A 19,443-nucleotide genomic window follows, 5' to 3' on the forward strand; every position below is an offset into this window, starting at 1 on the left:
GAGGTTAAAGCCTCAAATCATCTCTTGTATTTACAATTAATTATAACAGAAGCTAAGAATTATAATTTGGGTGGATGTATTTATCGTTTGACGGGTTATGATAAAGTTTTATCGTTTTGAGTGTCGCGGAGGGATACTTCAATTAGCGGCTCGTCAGGAAGTCACGAGATCGTGCAGGCTGTGGAGGTTGTGTTGAAGTGTGTCACTCCAATTCTTTTGGCCAAAAATTAACGTCGTCTGATCCTGTACACACCGACATTTGAGTTCGGACTATTCTAAAGGGTATGTAGAATCATCCTTCCTCGTTAAAATCAACCTAACTATCATGGTTACGACGATATTATCCTCGGAAGTTTAGGTAGTCTGAGGCACTTGATTTCCAAAATGGCGTCTTCCGTGATCCAGTTCCACTGTGCAAGCTTCGATGTCTTCTCTTGCAACCGTGATCACAGCTAAAACCGGATTTAAGGAGGATCGTGAAGTTTTTCTAAAGAACTATGTGTAAAACAAGCCGCGATGGGTCCATTTTAATCCTTATAAGGATATAATACCGGTACATGACACAGCATGGTACTGGGAACCTCGAGTAGACGGTGACGTAACTTTATTTACTTCCTGTCCAAAGACAAGATAGGGGCGTTTCCTCAAGATTTAGGGATGAGGACGTAAAGATCTTAAGAAATCACGAAGCTCAAGAAAGTGTTCTCACGCCATGACGTGATTTGTTATTGTTCTGTAAAGAAGCCATTGTTGTATTCATTATGTACAGACATAGATGTTGGCCATGACATGTGCACATAATTACGTTGATGAAGGTTAGACATCCAGGTAGTAAGATGTTTCAGACAGCATCCACTGTCTTTCGTCAGTGCCTTAGGATAGGACTGGAAATCCAGGTTTTATACCAAAACTCTGAATAGATATGTTAATGAGGTTATGACAACATTAACATATCTTAAGAGTTGTATTAACCTCATTAACATATCTATTCAGAGTTTTGGAAATTTTGATATGTTGATATATTATACATGTTCTGTTAAGGGCACAAACAAATCTGTTGACCAACAGTCATGTATATACATAGGCAGGGGTTCATCTAAATCAGGAAAGAGGGGTGCTGCGCCCTCTTGTTTCAGCCCAGCATCCCCTTGTCGAATTCAGATTTTACTTAAATCCCCAGCATACAGCCTTCACTCAGCAATCAATTCTTCCATAAATACATAGAATTCGCTCCCTTGCCTGTGTGTGCTCCCTCTTATTCAATTTTTCTAGAAAAAGCCCTGATAGGTACAAATGATAATGATTACTTGAAAGTTCTCCAGCAAAGTCTATAAATGTGTTGGAAAGGGATAACCACACATTTTCACTGTCAATCCCTTTTTTGGTTTGTAGAAAATATATACACAAGTCATGGTGATTGATAATTAGAGATCACCTCATAAGGTTAGGCAAGGTGACAGCAGGAATCGTGTCAAGGTTAGGGGTGTAGGTATGTAGGTAGGTAACAGTCCATACATTGTTATTCTCTTCAAAACTTGGAGGCCTCAAGTCAAGAGAAGCAAGAACGTGCCGCATAGAGTTTGCAAGGTTGTTAATTGCTCTTGCCAAATGTGATTATTTACATACACTCATTTCTGGCCATGAAAAATGGACATAGTCATGAAAATGGGAAGTAATGAATAATCCTTTGAGCAGCAGAAGTAATTGGTAAGCTCCAAAGCTGCCATTTTGGTACTTTGGGCAACTTGACCTTCATGAAAATTTGCTCTAAATACAAATACAGTCAGCCAAATGAATCAATATATCATACTGTAAATTCATTGACCTGTGTAGTTTGTGGCACCAAAAATTTGCAGTACTGTGAAATAGTTTGCAGTATTCTTCAGTTTAAAGTTGGAATAGTACTTAGTAGTAGCAACACAATGGAAATACAGAACAAAGGTTTGCCAGGTGTGACAAGCTTAGGCTTGCTTTGGAGAAGCGTCCATGAAAAGTTTTGATTTAGTTGAATGTTATCATTATGCATCCTGTATGTTTTGCAACACATGCTTTTTCATGGTTTGTCTATGATTCATGCAAGTTAGATTTCAAGAATCTGTAGCCCATGTTATAATATCTGTTGGGATGGAACAATGCTATCTATAGAGGCTTCTATAAGTTCTATTCCCTCTGGATTGAAATCTAGATAACTTGTTACACAGCTGACAACGTTTTGTATCTGATTCTGAGGCACCAGTTGTGCTTTCAGGGATAACCTAGAGGAAAGTGGGGGTGGCTTATTAGCATTCCATAGAGCAGACACATTTCTGTGTGTAGAATAGACTCAGAACTGTGTATGTACAATGCTTCACTAGTACTATTGATCACAATTCTTTATTTCTTGTGTTGTAGTTTTCTTGTTGTCAGGATTTTGTATGGAGATGTGCTAAGACTGGATTTTGTTTTGTTCTGTTGTCAAATTTCTGTGACTTTTCATATGCAGACCATTAACTGACTTTCAAATAGCATTTCTTGCCAACAAACCAGTATTGGTTAGTGTTGAAGTACTTTTAGGGGTCAAACTGAGAATGCTATTACAGGCCTCGAAATTAACCATGTCCCGTGTCCCGAGGACAGTAGAATTTGGGTTCGGGACAATTCAACTTACGTTTCGGGACTATTTCGGGACAATCAGAAAATTCTGAGTCAGTCCCCGTCATGGAGGAACTCGATTCAGCGGAAGATTTTGCGGTAAAGATGTCCCAATTTCCATTGGGAAATGTTTATTAAATAGTTCCATCCGTAGTCAACCTGTTAAGTTGTGCCTAAAAACACAAAAAAAGCAATAAAAACTCCCGCGATTTCGGTCATTTGGCGAAGAATAGAAATAAACACCGGCCATCTTGAAATTTTTAGCGAACTCTCGCTAAATCTCGCAATAACACGCGAGAACGACACAACGCCCTCTAACGAGAATTTGTGAAACTGCAGTTTCAAATGTCGATAGAGGGCCGATATTGCCCGATAATATGATAGATTAAATCCAGCATCGTGCTTTATTCTTTCTTGGGGCGAAATTAAGTACTTCTTTGTTATTTTTGCCATATTAGAAATTTTACTAAATTAGAAAAAGGTATTGATTTCTTAAAAACTTGTATATTGTATGTTGGAATTCTTCACTGTTTGAGGGCTTTTGTGTTTACTACTGACTGTATATAATTTTGCATGTATTATATTTTGCATGCAAAATGTTTGCCAACATGCAATTTTGTATGCAACTGAAAAAAAATATATTTCTAACACACATATGCCATGGCTTGAGTTCAGGTTCAGACTTGAGTATAGGTTCTAAACTGAACATGAACCTCTGGAACTTAATCCAGAACCCCCACTAAGTTCACATCTTTGGCCCTGGTTAGGACACTTCGGGACACTTTCGGGACAGTTGAAATCCACTTTCGGGACGATTCAGGGACAATAGGGAAAAAAGTTAATTTCGAGGCCTGTATTACATTGCCATCAATTGATTGGTGTCCATGCAGAACATGTAAATGGAACAGAGAATGGGGCATTATTGAGTAGTTATCCAAGTAATACAGCATGTATTCCTGCATTTGAAGGGAGATCTTTTCACTTGCCCTTAAATTGATTAACACTCTATTCTAATTGGGAAGAAAACTCTGGTATGAAATCAATACTTAACAGTTAGCTTTACCACTTGAGGTCTGGAGTGTTCTGTGCTAGGTAGATTATTGACAGATTATAAGTGTACAGTACAACTTATTAAATGCAACTTTGTTTCAGGTGTGATTTTGGCTGTGCTATAAGAGAACCAGAGAGTTGGGATGGCGGCCAGAGGGGCCCAGAGGCCAAACGGTACCCAGGGGAAGATTTGTCAGTTCAAACTGGTGCTGTTGGGAGAGTCGGCGGTCGGCAAGTCCAGTTTGGTCCTGCGCTTTGTCAAAGGGCAGTTTCACGAGTACCAAGAGAGCACAATTGGAGGTAGGTCATTTCAGATTTTGTTGAGATCTAAAAAAAGTACCCTGTGAGCAATGTTTTATTTGTTGTACTTTCAATTGCATCAGTGTACCGTTTGTGTATTGATGTCCCTGTAGCAGTTGAGCTCCTGGTTCCAATTAGATGGTACCTGGGAGACCCCGGTTCGAATCTGGGAAAGGGCATATCCTGGTTGGAGCTGCAACCGTCTTTCAAAAGGGATGTAAAATGGGGGTCCAGTGATCAACGAGGTACCTCGAGCATGTTAAAAGGCACTACAACAGCTTCATTACTCATATGGAAACCTACTGGACATACTTCAGATTAATGATGAACGATAACAATGTCTGTTTCATTTTTTTGTAGATGATACAGTGGTCTATAAGAGTACCCTGTGAAAAGTTGTTGATCTACAGGAATGTAATTGCATCAGTGTTCTTATATTACAATGTCTGTTTCACCCCTCTGCAGCTGCGTTCCTTACTCAGACGGTATGTCTGGACGACACGACGGTGAAGTTTGAGATCTGGGACACAGCCGGCCAGGAGCGGTATCACAGCCTGGCCCCCATGTACTACAGAGGCGCGCAGGCGGCCATCGTTGTCTATGACATTACCAACCAAGTATGTCATGGCTGCTTGCTTGCTTGCAGCATGCTCAGAAAACTTTGAATTTGCTGCTTCTTTTTATATAATCAAGCATGGGTAACAATAACATACATTCATTTTTGCAGAAAGGGATATGCAATGCTATAAGGTTGTGCACGTAAAAATTGTTGTAGTCGCTTCTCTTAGCTATGGTCTCTTCAGGTATGGTACTCAAACATGTAATACTTGGTAGTATTTCTGGTGCTTGTTAAAATCTTCGCAAGTTGTCTTTGCTAGAATGTTGTGCTGTAGTGACTTGCACTCTAGTTGTAGTGGAATGCCTATATCAGATATTCTGCTTGTGCTTGGCTGTTGCCCTCTTGGTGTTTTTGTTGGTGGATTGATGTTGTGTGCGTTTGTTTGCATGTCACGACTTGCAGGAGTCCTTTAACCGTGCAAAAACATGGGTGAGAGAACTGCAGAGACAAGCCAGCCCCAACATAGTAATAGCACTGGCCGGCAACAAGGCCGATCTTGCCAACAAGAGAATGATTGAGATGGAGGTGGGTGGAGGGCTGCGTTAACGTCCTGGGTTGTTTCTTAAGAGTACAGGGAAGTCTGCAAAGTTGTGCATTCAAAACATCCTTGTGGCAAAGCTTTACGTTTGAAATATACAGATATTTATTCTGATGAGACAATGTTTTGCTGCCGTAATGGCACAAGGAAATGGAGACCAAAATTACAGGCTCCACCCGAGGTTTTGCCAAAAAGCCACATCAGTTGTTTTGGACTGTACCGTTGCACTTCCGTGTCTAACTCTGCCAGAGCAGCCCGTTGTAGGTAGAAGAAGCAGTGGTCAGATTTCATGTTGTTCTTCACTAGGACACATTTGAGAGGGCAAAAAATTGGGTGAAGGAACTGCAGAGACAAGCGAGTCCCAACATCGTAATAGCGCTGTCTGGCAACAAGGCCGACCTCGCTAACAAGCGAATGGTTGAGTACGAGGTAAGGACGCCTGTGTCCCTTACCGCTCGTGTGAGTCCTGCGGTGTGCCTGTCTCCCCACTTGGCAGTCTTGTTTTTAACTTCTGGTTGTAGGTACAACGGCAGTCATGTCAGTAGACCCTTCTGCATGGCTTCTTCTTCATTATGCACCGCTGAAATTTCACTTCAACCGAAACTGTGGTTTGTGGAAAGCTCAAAACATTTGCTGTATTTTGTTGATTTACCGATAGCACATTTAGAGTGGATGATCTTTGTAGGGTTATAAAGGAAGATATGTTGCATGGCATTATATGAGCACAAATTAAATGTATGTATCTGTGTGTTTTAGATCGTTTGGTTAGATGTTCAGTTGATATACACTTGGAAGTTTGGACACAGATTTTTCTATTAGAAATATTTTTTGTGCAGAAAGATGTTTTTTGTCTGTACTATTAGTATTAGAGCTTAACACATTGCTTGTAGCATAGTAGTAGAGGTATATAGAGATACTGTGTATGTATAGTACTGCTTCTGTCTGATTTGAAAAGTAGATTTTAAGCATGATTCGTTAAAAAAATTGGGAAAATGTGTGTAGCGATGACTTTCTAATGATTTCTGCTGACTCGTTTCCAGGAGGCCCAAGCATATGCAGAGGATAACAGTTTATTGTTTATGGAAACTTCTGCAAAAACGGCAATGAACGTCAATGACATCTTCTTGGCAATAGGTGAGATTTTTTCCTCCTTTCCACTGTTTGTATTGAATCAATACTTGAGGAAAATGCTTTTCAGTGCTGCAATATTGAGATATTCTGCTAAAAGGAAGGAACTACTTCTTAAAGGTACTAAATGTAAGATTTTGATGATGTCTGAAGTAATTTTTTGTTATTTCTTTACATACTAAGTAGAATCAAATATTTAGCATTATGTAACAATATTTAGGGAGTGAATATGCCACATCATATGCTTGTATAGATATGTAGAAATGCTATGATTTTGTTTACACCTGGCGAGTGTATTTTTTGGTACCTCCAAAAAAATCAGATCGTTGATGTGGGTTGTTTTTGCACTGTTTGTAAATGCTGGAAATATGAAATAATGCTGCAAATGTGATAAAAAAGGGCCCATTATTTTCAATAACATTTTTGTTATTCTAAAAATCTTCACTTTTGCAACCCAAATCTTACATAGAGTCCCTTTAATGTCCTGCCGATATGTTTTCATTCATATACAGTAGCTTTCACGTACATGTACTGCTGAATATGCTGATGCTGTCGATCCATGTCAAAATTGTAATGTCTTGTCTTTGTCAGCAGCGCGAGTCCTTTGTAATAGCCACAGGCTAGTTGGGCAGCCCTGGCTGTGCATGCTTAACAGCCAAACCAATGAATGAATTACTGAAAATAATTATGTGTTTTCAGCCAAGAAACTTCCCAAGAACGAGCCGGCCGGCGGCGCGGGTAACCAGGCACAGGGGCGGCGGGTAGATCTCAAGGAAACAGGGAACCAACAGGCCACGAGCACTTGCTGCAAGTGATGGCGCCACCACCACAAGAACAACAACACCCAACTTCCTGTATTTTCTACCCCCAAAATATTCCTTCCCAATCACACCCCACTTTTCCCCTCCCACTCCTTTTCCCCACCAGGCCGGATCTCTGAGGTCTTCTTCACGCGCTGTTGTAGACATTCTCACCGTTGTCCTGTTCCATTTCATCATCATCATATGCTAGTCTTACTGCATGTACAAAAGTAGCTCAGACTATGCTTTGTAAATCCAAAAAAAAATGGTGTGAGGAAAGGCAGATTTGTTTTTCTATAAGCAAGGTGTATGTAATGTTATTCTAGCGGCGGTTTTGTTTTTTAAGCTTACCAGTTCCATTGTAGATACAGGGTTCTTACACAATGACGTAACTGGCAATGTACAGGTGTACTAAGATTATTGTTAGGAGAAAATGCAATTGCAGAGAGAAATTCTATTAAGAAAAAAGTTAGTAGGGAAAAATGAAACCGTCTGGGGTTAGCCATTTGTTAAGGTGATTTGATCATGGGACTGTCGCCAACAATATTATGATAGTATCATTCATGACATGAAATAAATTAATTAAAAGAGCAACCACTTTGCTTGAGTGAGTTCATTGGACAGTCAAACTTGAAAAGAAAAATGATAACACAATGGTATGATATTGACCAATTGATTCAAACCGGCCTGCATTTACATTGCCATGGGAGCTTTTTTACAGTAAAGCTCAGACGAGACATTTTGTACTCTGCCTAGCTCTTAATTTTTAGCCTAGCTGGTGCCTTTATGTACTAGTAACATGCATTCCTCTCTGAACCGGCTTGTATTATCAACTTCTTCACCCTATCTAAAACACGGACATTGTAAATATGAACAGTGTATGCTTTTTCAACGTTGAAGTCTTCTACTCTTATGCTGGCTTGTATGCTATAATCGCCTCTCAGACAAAGTACCCGTAGTGTACACTAGAGTTAACGTTCGATGAAGGGGGTGGGAGGGAGGTACAGGTAAAGCATAGGTCTGTCTTTTTCAGCTGAATATATTATTGTTACACATCAGAAGAGTTTTAGTTGTTACAAATTTCTCCTGGAACCAAACGAAGAATTTAGAGGAGTCGTGCTTTGTTACAGGGGTAACATGTTAGACTAAAAAATATATAATTGCAGGTGATTTACGCAGCATTGTAACAGTACAGTGCAGAATTATGGTATTTCTAGAAGTGTCTGTGTTGGCGTGAACACCCTGCATTACTTAACTGTTCAAGTGAGGCTTTGGCTACATCATTGTAAAGCTTAATTATGACGTCCTTTTCCCCTTAAATACTGACATAGTCATGTATGAATTTGATTCTGTTGTACATTAAATACACAGACCAATATATGTAGAGAAAGAACATGGAAATGTGTGAAGGTCGTATCTCTCGTATTATTGAATATTCGAAGTCTATTCTCACAACAACATGTTAAATCGTGTTTTTGTTGAATTAATAGTAAATCCCGAATGTGGTATAGTCACTACACATCACAGAGTGTTTGGAAAGAGTTGAAAGACTGCAATGCAACCAGAAAGGTTTAATATTTGCTGTATGCGAATGTTACAACAAGACATTTTGCTGTGTGTCAGCTAAGTTTGGTGGGTCCCTTCAATAATGCGCAAGAGCCCATTGGCAAATTCATGTATCTACCATTCCCCATATTTGGTTGAGGTGTTGCTGAAAAGATGTATTTAGAAACTTGTAGTATAATTAAACTGTATAAATTTGGGGCTTTTATTCAATTTCCTCATTACGTATCCAAGGGTATTGAATAAGTCTAACGAGGCTTGGACATTTTGGAGGAACTAACAAAGGTACATGTATTAATAAAGCTTGTACAAGTCAACTGTAACTGTAGGAGCAATCATTGATATTTGTGCAAGTCAGTATTTGTGTTAGGACTGGGGAGGGAAATACAAACCACATTTGTATGAAAGTTGGTGGTATTTGTGACTCTTTGGCCATCTCTGAGACTGAAGGATGCTACATCAGGGTAAAAGGGAGTAAAGGCATGTAGCCTGTCTTTAGTTAAAGACCAGTATAGTATTATTTTGGACAAAACCGAAATTCAAGGTTAGTATCCCATTTTTAAGGTCCAGCAAATTAACTGGTTTCTATTGAGGGACACTACCAAAACAGTTTGAGGTGTTGTGACTCTTTCTTCTAGTGCACTTAGTTGCATAACGAGTCAAACAAAAACATTACAAATGTATGTTCTAGGTAGCGAATTTAAGAATGAAAGGCGCATGCAAGACACAAATATCTCTTTTCTGTGGCTGAGTAGAGTTATAGTAAATGTGACATACTGTCCAAGCAGAAGCTGGAGGGGGAAACTTCCCTTCTGATAAACCGACCCTCAGAGGCAGTTGGAAATAGGATACCAGCAGAAGAGGGTAGGGATCTCCAACCTCTGCTTGGACAATAGACATCAGCATTAGGTTGGTAAGATTTTCTTCAACTACATGCCTTGACTAAACAAACTGTTCCTTAATATATTACTGGCCCGCATTTATTGTGCCCAAGAAAAAACAGTTGATACCAGTTGGAACTGGGTAAGCTTCACATTGAGTCCAAGCTAATAACCTTGCTAATGCATAGCACAACATAATGCCTTCTGTATCCATTGTCCATTATGCCCTTAAGGAAAAGGGCAAAAGTTGACTTGCAATGGTGGCATTCCACTCAAATATTGGCTAAACAATTAGGTAATTGGTATGCCAAGTGTGATCTCTTCTTGTTGGAGATGTTGGATAGAATGGCCATGTGGGGAGGGGGGCAGCAGCTCAACACCAGAATATACTACTAGTATATGTATGTGCCATTCAAGCATGGCAGTAAAAAGGTGAAGTTTGTGTATCTGTTTATCCTAAAACAAAGATGGGCTCGTCAGGAATGGACCACAAACTTTTGAAGCATTTCCAAGTCGTGGTATCATAGGGTAATGGTGGCTGGCCCAATTACTACAGTACCATAAACTACAGAAAGTATGGGGGATCCAGATCGTATATTTTAGGGGAAAAGCCCTTTCTAACATTTAATGTATGGCTTTAAATTGTCCAGATACTAGTAACGCCACTAGTGAGTACTAACTACTAAGTAAGTGTTCTTCGTAAGGAAGTAAGGATGAATCATATAACTGAGAAAGTCCACACAAGATTAACACATACTGCATTTCATTGTATTAACAGTTATGAAGTTGTTATGATATGCATGTACTTAACATGATCAGGTCTGACTCCCTAGAATGTGATATAATTCCAGTCCATGTTTGTGTTCAATTTCTCAAGAATTAATGTCTACAGTATTCTCACATCATTTACATCCACAAGCTGTGTTCGGGCCATATCGCTCGCCAAACATGCACGCTACTGGAATGGGTTGCAGTCCTTAGAACGGGATGTTAAGCGGATGTTAAGCCGTGGTCCACTCTTCATTTTCTTGTCAAAAAGAGCTAGGGAAATTTGCCCGGTACAATGAACATTTGTACATAGTGTCTGTCTTCTCTGTTACAACCAGTGGAAGATTGGCTCTTCAGTGAGCTAAAACTGAGCTAAAACTGGATCGAGCACAAGCGATCTCTAAAAACCTCAAACAAAATGCTCATCAGGCCTTAATGTCATATTTCTGCTTGTTGGTCCAAGAAATTACAGAACATCTGTTAATGTATGCAGTACTCAAGTCATTGTTACAGCCTGTGGTTTTGATCTAGATTCTTCATTTAATTTACAAACAAAATCAGATTGACAGATTTAGCACAAGAATGCCAGCTTTTTTACTTAACCCTCATACACCTGAACCTATTCTTGTGACTAAAATGACTGTACGGGGTCAAAAATTACCTCAAAATGTTTTGTTCAGTTAAATCTCCCTTCTCACTTTTTTCGCTACTTGTTATCCATAAATTGCTTCATCAATGTAAGAGGAATGTTTTGGCATCTTTAGATATGAATAATTCCAGTTCATTATCATAATCTATGCAAAAAGATCAGAAGGACCACGTCTTGAACTATTCCTATTTAGACCGGGAGGGGATTTTTGAGGGCCACGCTAAATTTCATGTTGCAAAACTAATGAACGGCTTATGCGAGAGCCACCAAACTTGGTGGATTTTCATGAAATGTCCTTAACAAAAATTTCTAATTGATAGAGTATGTTAATCGTTTTTCGTGTTGCCATGGAAACGGGTTTTCGACAGGCATATTTTACAAAATCTGCTAATTTAAGTTCAAACAATGGCATTTCGAGGCTTTGTTGGTACGCCAAATGTATTTTCTTACATTGTTATCATCTTATGTAATCCAATGCAAATTTTATGATTCAACATTGATATTTTATGCTGATTTGATGACGTCATCCGTCAAAATCCAAGATGGCGGATAGAATCCCATAAAATTGCGTCATAATGACGTCATATTACGTCATTATGACATGAAATTTGTTATGCTAATACTAATTCACATGTGCATCATCCTTTGAAAATTTGGTGGTCATACAATAAGTAGTTCAGGAGTTACAGAGGGCAGGTCTCAAAACAGCACATTATTTTTGCTGGGGTCAAAAATGACCCCAGCGGACTCAACACAGACTTTCCTATATAACGTCAACAGTATTGTGCCGATATCCCTAGAAAATTATGAGAGGTTAGAAAAGATGTCTACTGACAAAGCCACGGAAGGAATTTTTTTTTCGATCAAACATGTTCAACTAGCACGTCAGAATCCACGCCTGGGGTCCAAAATCACCCCATTCGGGTGTATGAGGGTTAAGGAAAGTCATACATGATTTCATGTACTCTTTGACAAATATCGAGACTTTAGACCATCATTCCAAATGGACATTTATTGTACATACGTACAAGGTATGTGTTTTATGTCTATCTTTCCAAACTGCCAGTAATGAAATCCCAACATATTGTGCATCATGTGTATCTTAAAGGTGAACATTTCTAATGCTCATAATTGTGCGATTTCAGAGCTAAAATTAAGTCATGGCTATCTTTCTGATTTACAATGCACTGTACACAGCATCTCAGCACAATGATTTTACCGAGCCAAAATTCAACTGAAGTTCTTGTAGCTCATCTTCAAATCTTACAGCCAGGTAGGAGCACCACCATGACAGTTATGTTGTCCTTAGACCCTGCCAGTAGGGCGCTATGAACCAGTCTCTCAGCCATTAGCTTAGCCAGGTTACAGTACATCTCTCTCTTTGTTGGCATACAAGTCAGTTCCGACTGTGTGTAAATGGCTGGGTAGTTGTGTTGGACTGGTTTTTGGGACTCCACTTCCGATTTCTGATCACCAAAATCAGCTTCCAGAATCTTGATGTTCTCTGATATGACACTACCCACTTCTACCTCTTCGTCATCAAATTTTTCCTGGTTCTGTCCCTGCTCTAGAGATTTGCTCACAATGTCCAGTTTCTCCTCGAGTTTTGCTCTGTCCTTTTCATCCTTTCTGTCATCTCTCTTTCCCTCGTTTCCCTTCTCTGCTGTCTTCTCGACATCCCGCGGTGTGTGTAGTTTGACTGACAGCGCAGTTTGCGCCCTCGCTTTTCCTTTCTGTGAGCGATCGGTCTTCCCCCCTCCCCTGTTCAAGGCGTGGTTGTCCCCGATCATCGGCTTGTTGCTCCCCGCAAAAGAACTCTGTCCGTTCCAGCGACTGCCGCCGTGTATGGATACGGGGGGTTGGTCGCTCGGAGGTGGGATCTCCTGTCCCGGCACCATCTGAAGAAGAAGTGAAACCGCTTCCTTGTCCGAGAGAACCTCCCAAACCCCGTTTGATGCGAGAATCAGGAACTGCGCATACTGGTCAATGGAGATGCATGTCGTGAATGGATCGTTCAGCACACATTTCTTGATGTTTACGTCACCATGGTTACCAAGGCCCCTAGTCGTTGCCATGGTGCCAAAGATGCGCCCGTGTTTCTTGCTGCCGGTGATGGTGCCCCCGTTGCGTACAACGCGGCTTCGCTCGTGTGGGTTTGACGTGGTGTGGTCTCTTGTGATGCGATAGGTTTTTCCATCACGGCACAACACAGCATGGGAGTTTCCTGTGATGTAAACAAAATATGATGTGAAAACAGCCTTAATTCCATTATTATACCAGTAGATAATAGGGCTGTCTTGAAACATGACGGACCATTGATTAAAAGGATTACAGGGATGTTAAATAGGCAGTACTTTGTTCGCTCATTCAGACCCTGGTAGTGCCTTGTGGCACGTGTATCAGTACTGTTCCAGTAGCAGGGTACATTTTTACCAGGGATTCCCATTTTACGTCCCTTCCGAAACACGCATGCAGCCCCAACCGAGAAGTCCTGACCCCTGGACTTGAACCGGGGTCTCCCAGTTACCAACTACGTGTAATTGGAACCAGGAGCTCAACTGTGAGACTGCCGCCAGTTAAGCTACTGGGACCTTAAATGTAATCATTGAAATCATAGTCATGACAATAACGTACCTGCATTAGCAACATAGAGGACCCCTTTCTCCTGTGGCAAGTCTTTCCCCACTGAAGAAGGATTAGTCCTGGTCGTCTTCACCTCGTCCGCTTCATCATCTGACACCTCCTCCATGTTGGTGTTCTGTACGAGACACGTGAGCGTAGAACATCCGCTCCACCGCACGCGCGACTGTTCGTCCCTCCCGCGGGTCAAGACCCAGTCCGTCTGCTGGTGTGCCCGTCTGAAGGCCTGTGCTACATCCTCTGTGTACAGATCACCCGGTACCGTGGCCTCTCTCGCGGACCGAGCTGTTTCGCCGTCTTGGGTAACGCTGCGATAGGTCACCGCTGCTTCGTCTTTGTCCTTCAAGTTTAAGTAGTCTTCAGGGTGTTGTAGATCCTCCGGGCGATCGTACACAACATCTGGATCAAACTTCGCCACCTCTTCGATAAGGTATCGGTGTAGTTCATCGGAGGCCACCTCTGCTGCGTATGGTCCGTGGTGTCCGTCGTATAGTGCAAAAAATGTCTTGTTCGGATCCTCGCCAAAGTGGTTCTGAAACACGCCAAAGTCTTCCATAGACGTACGCCATCTGGGATTTGCGTCCGCACATATCCCAACAGCCCTTGCACACTGGGCGCTACAGTTGAGAGCGATACCCTCTATGTCTACCTGGATGTCTTCACGGATTTGGCGGAAGACTTCATAGGTGCCCTCCATGTCTGACTTCAGCAGTTCGTATGCATCGTTGATTTTACGTAACTTGTCCTGTGGGATGGGTTTTTCAGGGGTAGCCTCAGACGTCAGCCTCTTTAGGAGCCTCTTCCTCCTGCCAATGAGCTCTTCCAGGCTATTAGGCTCTGCGTCTCCCTGATATCCGTACATCTTCAGAGCCTTGTGGAACGTCCTGTGCTCGTTGAATTCACGAATGTCCATGAAGTTCCTGCACTGTTCGCACTGAATGGTAATGTCGGGCTTGATGGGGTAGTCCGTGATCAGCGTCTCGGGACTCCTTGCGCCGTCTTCGCGGCCCTTCCGTGTTCCGGTGTACCTGGTGGTCCTACGGCCGGTCGTAGAGGGGCCCTGCAGTTCCTCTTGGTCAGAGGTTGAACTCTGTTCGGAGTCGCTGTGGACCAGCTGTGGCTTAATCATACTGGACATGGAAAACAAATCAGGAAATTCAGTATTATTAACCAGCACAAGTTTCAGCTGCAATTTTGCTTGTAGTCGTACTGATACTGTAGTCTCACTTACTACTCGCAGTATTTGGCAATGACTTTTTTTTAGGTCTCAGTTCTTTTAGAAATATGGCAGCTTTTGAGAATCCCTTACAGTATTTCTGTGATCTTAAAAGATCTTAAAACTCCAAAGCTCCTGGTGTCAGAAACAATAATTTTATTACAGACGGATCACAAAAATAGATGCCTGCAGAGCGGACGTGTTTTCTCAGTCGTGTGGAAATTATCCAAACTAGAGAAGTTGTTCGGCACACTAATCCTGATCCGAGCACAATAAGTCGGGATTAGGTAATTTTCTGGGCTATGTAAACATCAATGGGAAAATAAAACAACTGTAACACAACAATCTGGGGCACTCGACGGCTGGGAAAATGAAGCTCTTCACGCAGCTATATCTACGTTTTTAGATAAGTAAATGGTAAGAAAGTCGTCTTTAACTACAAAATGTACCAATCGTCAAAGTCCGAAAATTCCGATGCAGAATCGGAGAAGATCTCGGAAGCCGAGGCCGAGCTCTCGCGCCAACTTTCACCGTCGCCCTCCATATCTATTTTCCGCCGATCTTTGTACGACAGGGCCTCTACGTGTTGTTAATGGTAAACTGATCAGACTTACCTGGGTTCTCACGTTAATGACCCTCGTTAAACTGAATAAATTGGAGTAGAATAAAGGGCTCAAGTCATTATTTTGTCGTCCCGGCCACCGACGTCACGCTCTTACACGCAGCCATTTTGCTTTGCAATTTACAGTCTCACTCCCTTCGACACAGATGCTGCATAATTCTTTCTTTATCAAAAGAACCACTTTTTTCTGATCAAAAACCTATCAAGCTAGCAGATATTACATGTATGAGCATGGATATCTCTGAAAATGGTCTAGATTATGTCATTTTTCTTGAGCATTTCATAGGATGGCAAGGATGGAGGGAGTAACAATGTTAGAAGTAAAAGCCGGATTGTTTACTTGGTCCCTTAACGTTGCCAAGGCAATGACCTGGGGTCAACAAAGTTAGCTGGTGGGACGGCAACATTGCAAGAGGGAGGTTATAATCTCCTTGATTGTATCAAGTCCACCGTCCCATTCCAAAATAATGTTTCTTGTCTCTTGTTTCATTTATTATGCCGGGCTTTTTTCTCTCACTCTATCAACACTCGTACTGCAATATCTCTTTTTTTTTAAATAGATAAACTGACACAGCATTCATGTTACAAAGTCAAACAACCATTCCTTCACTAATTTAATCAGTAAATGACATATCACGAAGAAATTGTCATGCGATCAATGCACTGTTACAATCACCCGCTAGGTGCCGCATTGAGTCGATGGAGCAGCTGCGTAGGATCAGTCCATCCGAAGAAAAATAACACGCTCTAAGAACTACGTGTGGAAATACATTATATATTTGATTTGTCTTAACATATTGCAATAGATACAATTATTTTCATAAACTGTTTTTTTTTTATATATCGTCGAAAAGCTACCAGAAAAACACCTTACACTATTCAACACCCCCTTCAAGATTGCATATGAGATAGTCCAAATCGTACATCCGGGCTCTTTTCCCTTGCACGCTCTCTTTCCCGTTCCTCCATCTTGGCGAGGTGAGGTGACAAAAATGTCTTCGTTGAATCCATTGAAAATCCATGTTATTTCCTTTCATCTGTCATTTCCAACTGCATAATATTGTTTCTTAATCTCTTCTAGCCATCTGCACTCAAGATGAGGGCCAAGGTAAGTTGAGAAAAAGCTAGTTTTAGCCTGAGAAGTAGATGTGATTTTGGGTGTGAAGCATTTACATGCGTCACGAATATGCCTCCCATTACTTCTTCAGTCGTTGGCCTTTTCTGCTCATTGCATGTTAAGAAATGTAATATATGGTATCTTAGAATATATGGTACCTTAGAATATAGTTTTTACAATTTTGACGGTTAACTATCAGAAACTCGTGCTGGTTATGATTTTGTAACTAAAAAGAAAGATAAGCCTGGCTGCCATGTGCATGAAATATTCAGGCATGCAAAAAACATAAATTATGAGGCAATTATTGCACCAAGTACTTTTCCTTGTATTGATCTGTAGACTATTTTATTGGTTTTCAATGAAAGTTATGTTCGGTCAACCAAATTATACCGCATGACAGTACCAGTAGCCACGAGTAGCTGAAACGTTGGCTTTGTCCCATGTATAGGAAAAGTTTGATAATTAACATAATGAGCTTTTTAGTAGTAATTTTACCCAAGAGGGAAATAAAGATACCATTCGCTGCCTTCCTCGACTGAAGATGGTATAAAGGTATAAAGGTTATGTTATAAATTGCTGAACTTTTTTTTTTTTTTTACAGTGGAAGAAGAAGCGTATGCGAAGGTGAGCAAATTTATGTTATTACACCAGTAACTTCATTACATAATTTGTGCAGGAGGAATGTGTTGATATAGCAAATTTCTGTTGGAATTTTGGAACCTGTGTTCTGGTTTTTAAGGTTGCAAAATTAATTCTTGTCCAGTTTTAAAGTAAATTTGGTTATGAACATTCATTTTGTGTCATTATTAATATTAAATGTGTCATTTAAAGCTACCAAAAATACAGTGTCCACAATTTCATGTTTTGGAGAGATGTGGTGAAATTGTTATCTTGCAATTAGTAAACTTTCAGTCCTGGAGACAGCCTTGGTTTCAAAGGCACTCCTTTCTTCTCAGCACAAGATGTCATGATTCCTACATTTTACCCCTGTTTGTTAAATAAGTTTTCTTTCAAATTTGTTCTTAACCCCACCTTTGTTTTTTGTAGGCTGAAGAGAAAAAGGAGAAAGATGAGGGCTAGGTCCAAGTAGGCACCATCTGCCACCATCCCAGCTTCACAAGTGGACCTGTCTGAGGTGGACTGAATCAACACCCAACATCTTCGGAGACCTCCAGTGTCCAGCCCTCCTGTGTTTCCAGTGACGCCACTTCACCAAGCAGATGTTCGGATGGACATGTAATTGCAGTGATGCAACCCTGTCTGAATCTTAAGAGCAGAAAAGAACAGACTCTCTATTTAGAACACCGAAACTGTGCTACTCAGTTGAAGAGCTGAACATGGCAACGATCGTGTCTCTTGTTAATCTTTCTGCTTTGGACATGTACACCTGTGAATGCCTGACCTCGCTTACAGCTACTTGTATAACCTTTTCAGCAAAACCTACTTCTTTCCAATAGATGTTGAATATATTCCAATAGATGTTGAATAAAGACCTCAGTTTTGCTGAATGATGTCTCCTGCTTTTTTTCTGTAGATGATCAGTTTCAGGAAAAAAAGTTTAAAGGCAGGGGTGAATCCCGGGTGATAGTATAAGTTCTTTGATGAAAAGGAGAGATAACTTGGTATCCAATAACATTGTATCTGAACCCATTAAAGCTGCAGAGTCCATTCTGCCTATTTGTGGGAGTGGACAGAAGAGACTCAGTAGCTATACCAGGTCGAAGGAAGGGGGTTCCCAGGGAGTCGTATTGGTGATCAGTAGGGTACATGAAAGGAATAGTGTGGGGTGGCAAAGTCATTAGACTCATAACTCAGATGTCAACCGGATTAGTCTCCAAGCAGACCTACGGGTTGGCAAAGACCGTATCCAACAGGCCGAGAAGGAGTTTTCATAGCCAACCCAAGATTGCACTATAAGCTCCTTCTTCCAGTTGGATACGGTCTTTGCAATCTACTGGGTCTGGTTGGAGACTAAACCGGATGTGATAGTAACGTTTTCTCATGGTGCCTTGTATTGCCCAGAATCCCAGTTGACTTAGATACAAATGTGTCCTGGTGTCAATGAAGTCTTGCAATACCGGTACATGGCTTTTAGTTGAAAAAGGAATTAACCTTGAAGCAAAAAATTGTAATAGCATGAAAGTTCTACTCTCCAAGCAGAGGTTAGTAGGGAAGATTGTGACCTTTTGATCATATGCCCCGTTTTTTGTCCTCCACTAACCATTGCCCCAGGTTGGAGGCTCAAAAAGTGGGGCATCTTCCCCACCAATCTCAGCTTGTAGAGTATGAAAGTTCCTCTGAGTTGGTATAATACATAATGAGAAATAAAATGTTCTCACTCAAAAATGTCACCAGAAATTGGATGAAAGTGAATTTTTTTGAGTTCGAGAACAGTTTATTTCTGATAAAAAAATTGTAATGATATAATCATATACATATGGAAAATATAATCCACCGCCGCTGAACTGGTCGTCAGGCAGGATGAAAAGGAGCTGATGATTATGAGACAAGTATTTCATCAGGTGCATTTCCAAAAGAGATTGCTGATGGCAAATCATCAGACCAAGACTATGGACATCCCAAATAAATTTAGAACAAGAATCTTGCCTCAGCTGCACAGTCTGTTAGATAAAAAAAGTGTAAGGTGGATTGAATATCGCATTTATTGCCTAGACCAATGGAGTCTGGAAACCCAATACACTCAATTAAATATCCATCATTCAGGGACAACCAAAACAAAAATTTTTTGCTACTTGTACAAAATTATGTATATGTAAGTATTACTAGTATCTTGGACACCTCACTTTTTTGAGTTAACAGTTACTGAAATGAATTCATTGGAAACTCCATTGCAGGCTCTACGGGCTCTTTCTTGGCTTAAAATACTTGATGATGTTTGTTCATCGTTATAATACTTACTT

The 19,443-nt window shown here is 40.7% G+C and overlaps 2 protein-coding genes across 5 annotated transcripts; one reads left to right on the forward strand and one right to left on the reverse strand.

Moving 5' to 3' along the window:
- Positions 1–17: 17 nt before the first annotated feature.
- LOC136420688 (ras-related protein Rab-5A-like) lies at positions 18–18,030 on the forward strand. Of its 3 annotated transcripts, none has more exons than XM_066407761.1 (9): positions 18–282; positions 3,784–3,981; positions 4,447–4,598; positions 5,445–5,567; positions 6,179–6,272; positions 6,966–9,538; positions 16,487–16,513; positions 17,124–17,146; positions 17,570–18,030. In XM_066407761.1, exons 2-6 carry the CDS (start codon positions 3,825–3,827, stop codon positions 7,079–7,081), a joined length of 642 nt encoding a protein of 213 aa, XP_066263858.1. In that variant the 5' UTR covers positions 18–282; positions 3,784–3,824; the 3' UTR covers positions 7,082–9,538; positions 16,487–16,513; positions 17,124–17,146; positions 17,570–18,030. The 3 variants fall into 3 exon arrangements, 2 of the variants coding, with proteins under 2 accessions (XP_066263858.1, XP_066263857.1); XM_066407760.1 differs by lacking the exon at positions 5,445–5,567 and adding an exon at positions 5,003–5,125 and having other exon boundaries at positions 28–282; XR_010753289.1 differs by lacking the exons at positions 18–282; positions 3,784–3,981; positions 4,447–4,598; ... (1 more) ...; positions 6,179–6,272; positions 6,966–9,538 and adding an exon at positions 16,302–16,383.
- LOC136420675 (protein phosphatase 2C-like domain-containing protein 1) lies at positions 10,257–15,532 on the reverse strand. 2 transcript variants are annotated; one of them, XM_066407743.1, is made up of 3 exons: positions 15,398–15,532; positions 13,562–14,697; positions 10,257–13,151 (listed from the first exon to the last, which is right to left on the reverse strand). In XM_066407743.1, exons 2-3 carry the CDS (start codon positions 14,694–14,696, stop codon positions 12,184–12,186), a joined length of 2,103 nt encoding a protein of 700 aa, XP_066263840.1. In that variant the 5' UTR covers position 14,697; positions 15,398–15,532; the 3' UTR covers positions 10,257–12,183. The 2 variants fall into 2 exon arrangements, with proteins under 2 accessions (XP_066263840.1, XP_066263839.1); XM_066407742.1 differs by lacking the exon at positions 15,398–15,532 and adding an exon at positions 15,233–15,376.
- Positions 18,031–19,443: the final 1,413 nt, after the last annotated feature.

The sequence above is a fragment of the Branchiostoma lanceolatum genome, chromosome 15 (genome assembly GCF_035083965.1).
Source record: "Branchiostoma lanceolatum isolate klBraLanc5 chromosome 15, klBraLanc5.hap2, whole genome shotgun sequence".
Classification (NCBI taxonomy): Eukaryota; Metazoa; Chordata; class Leptocardii; order Amphioxiformes; family Branchiostomatidae; genus Branchiostoma; species Branchiostoma lanceolatum.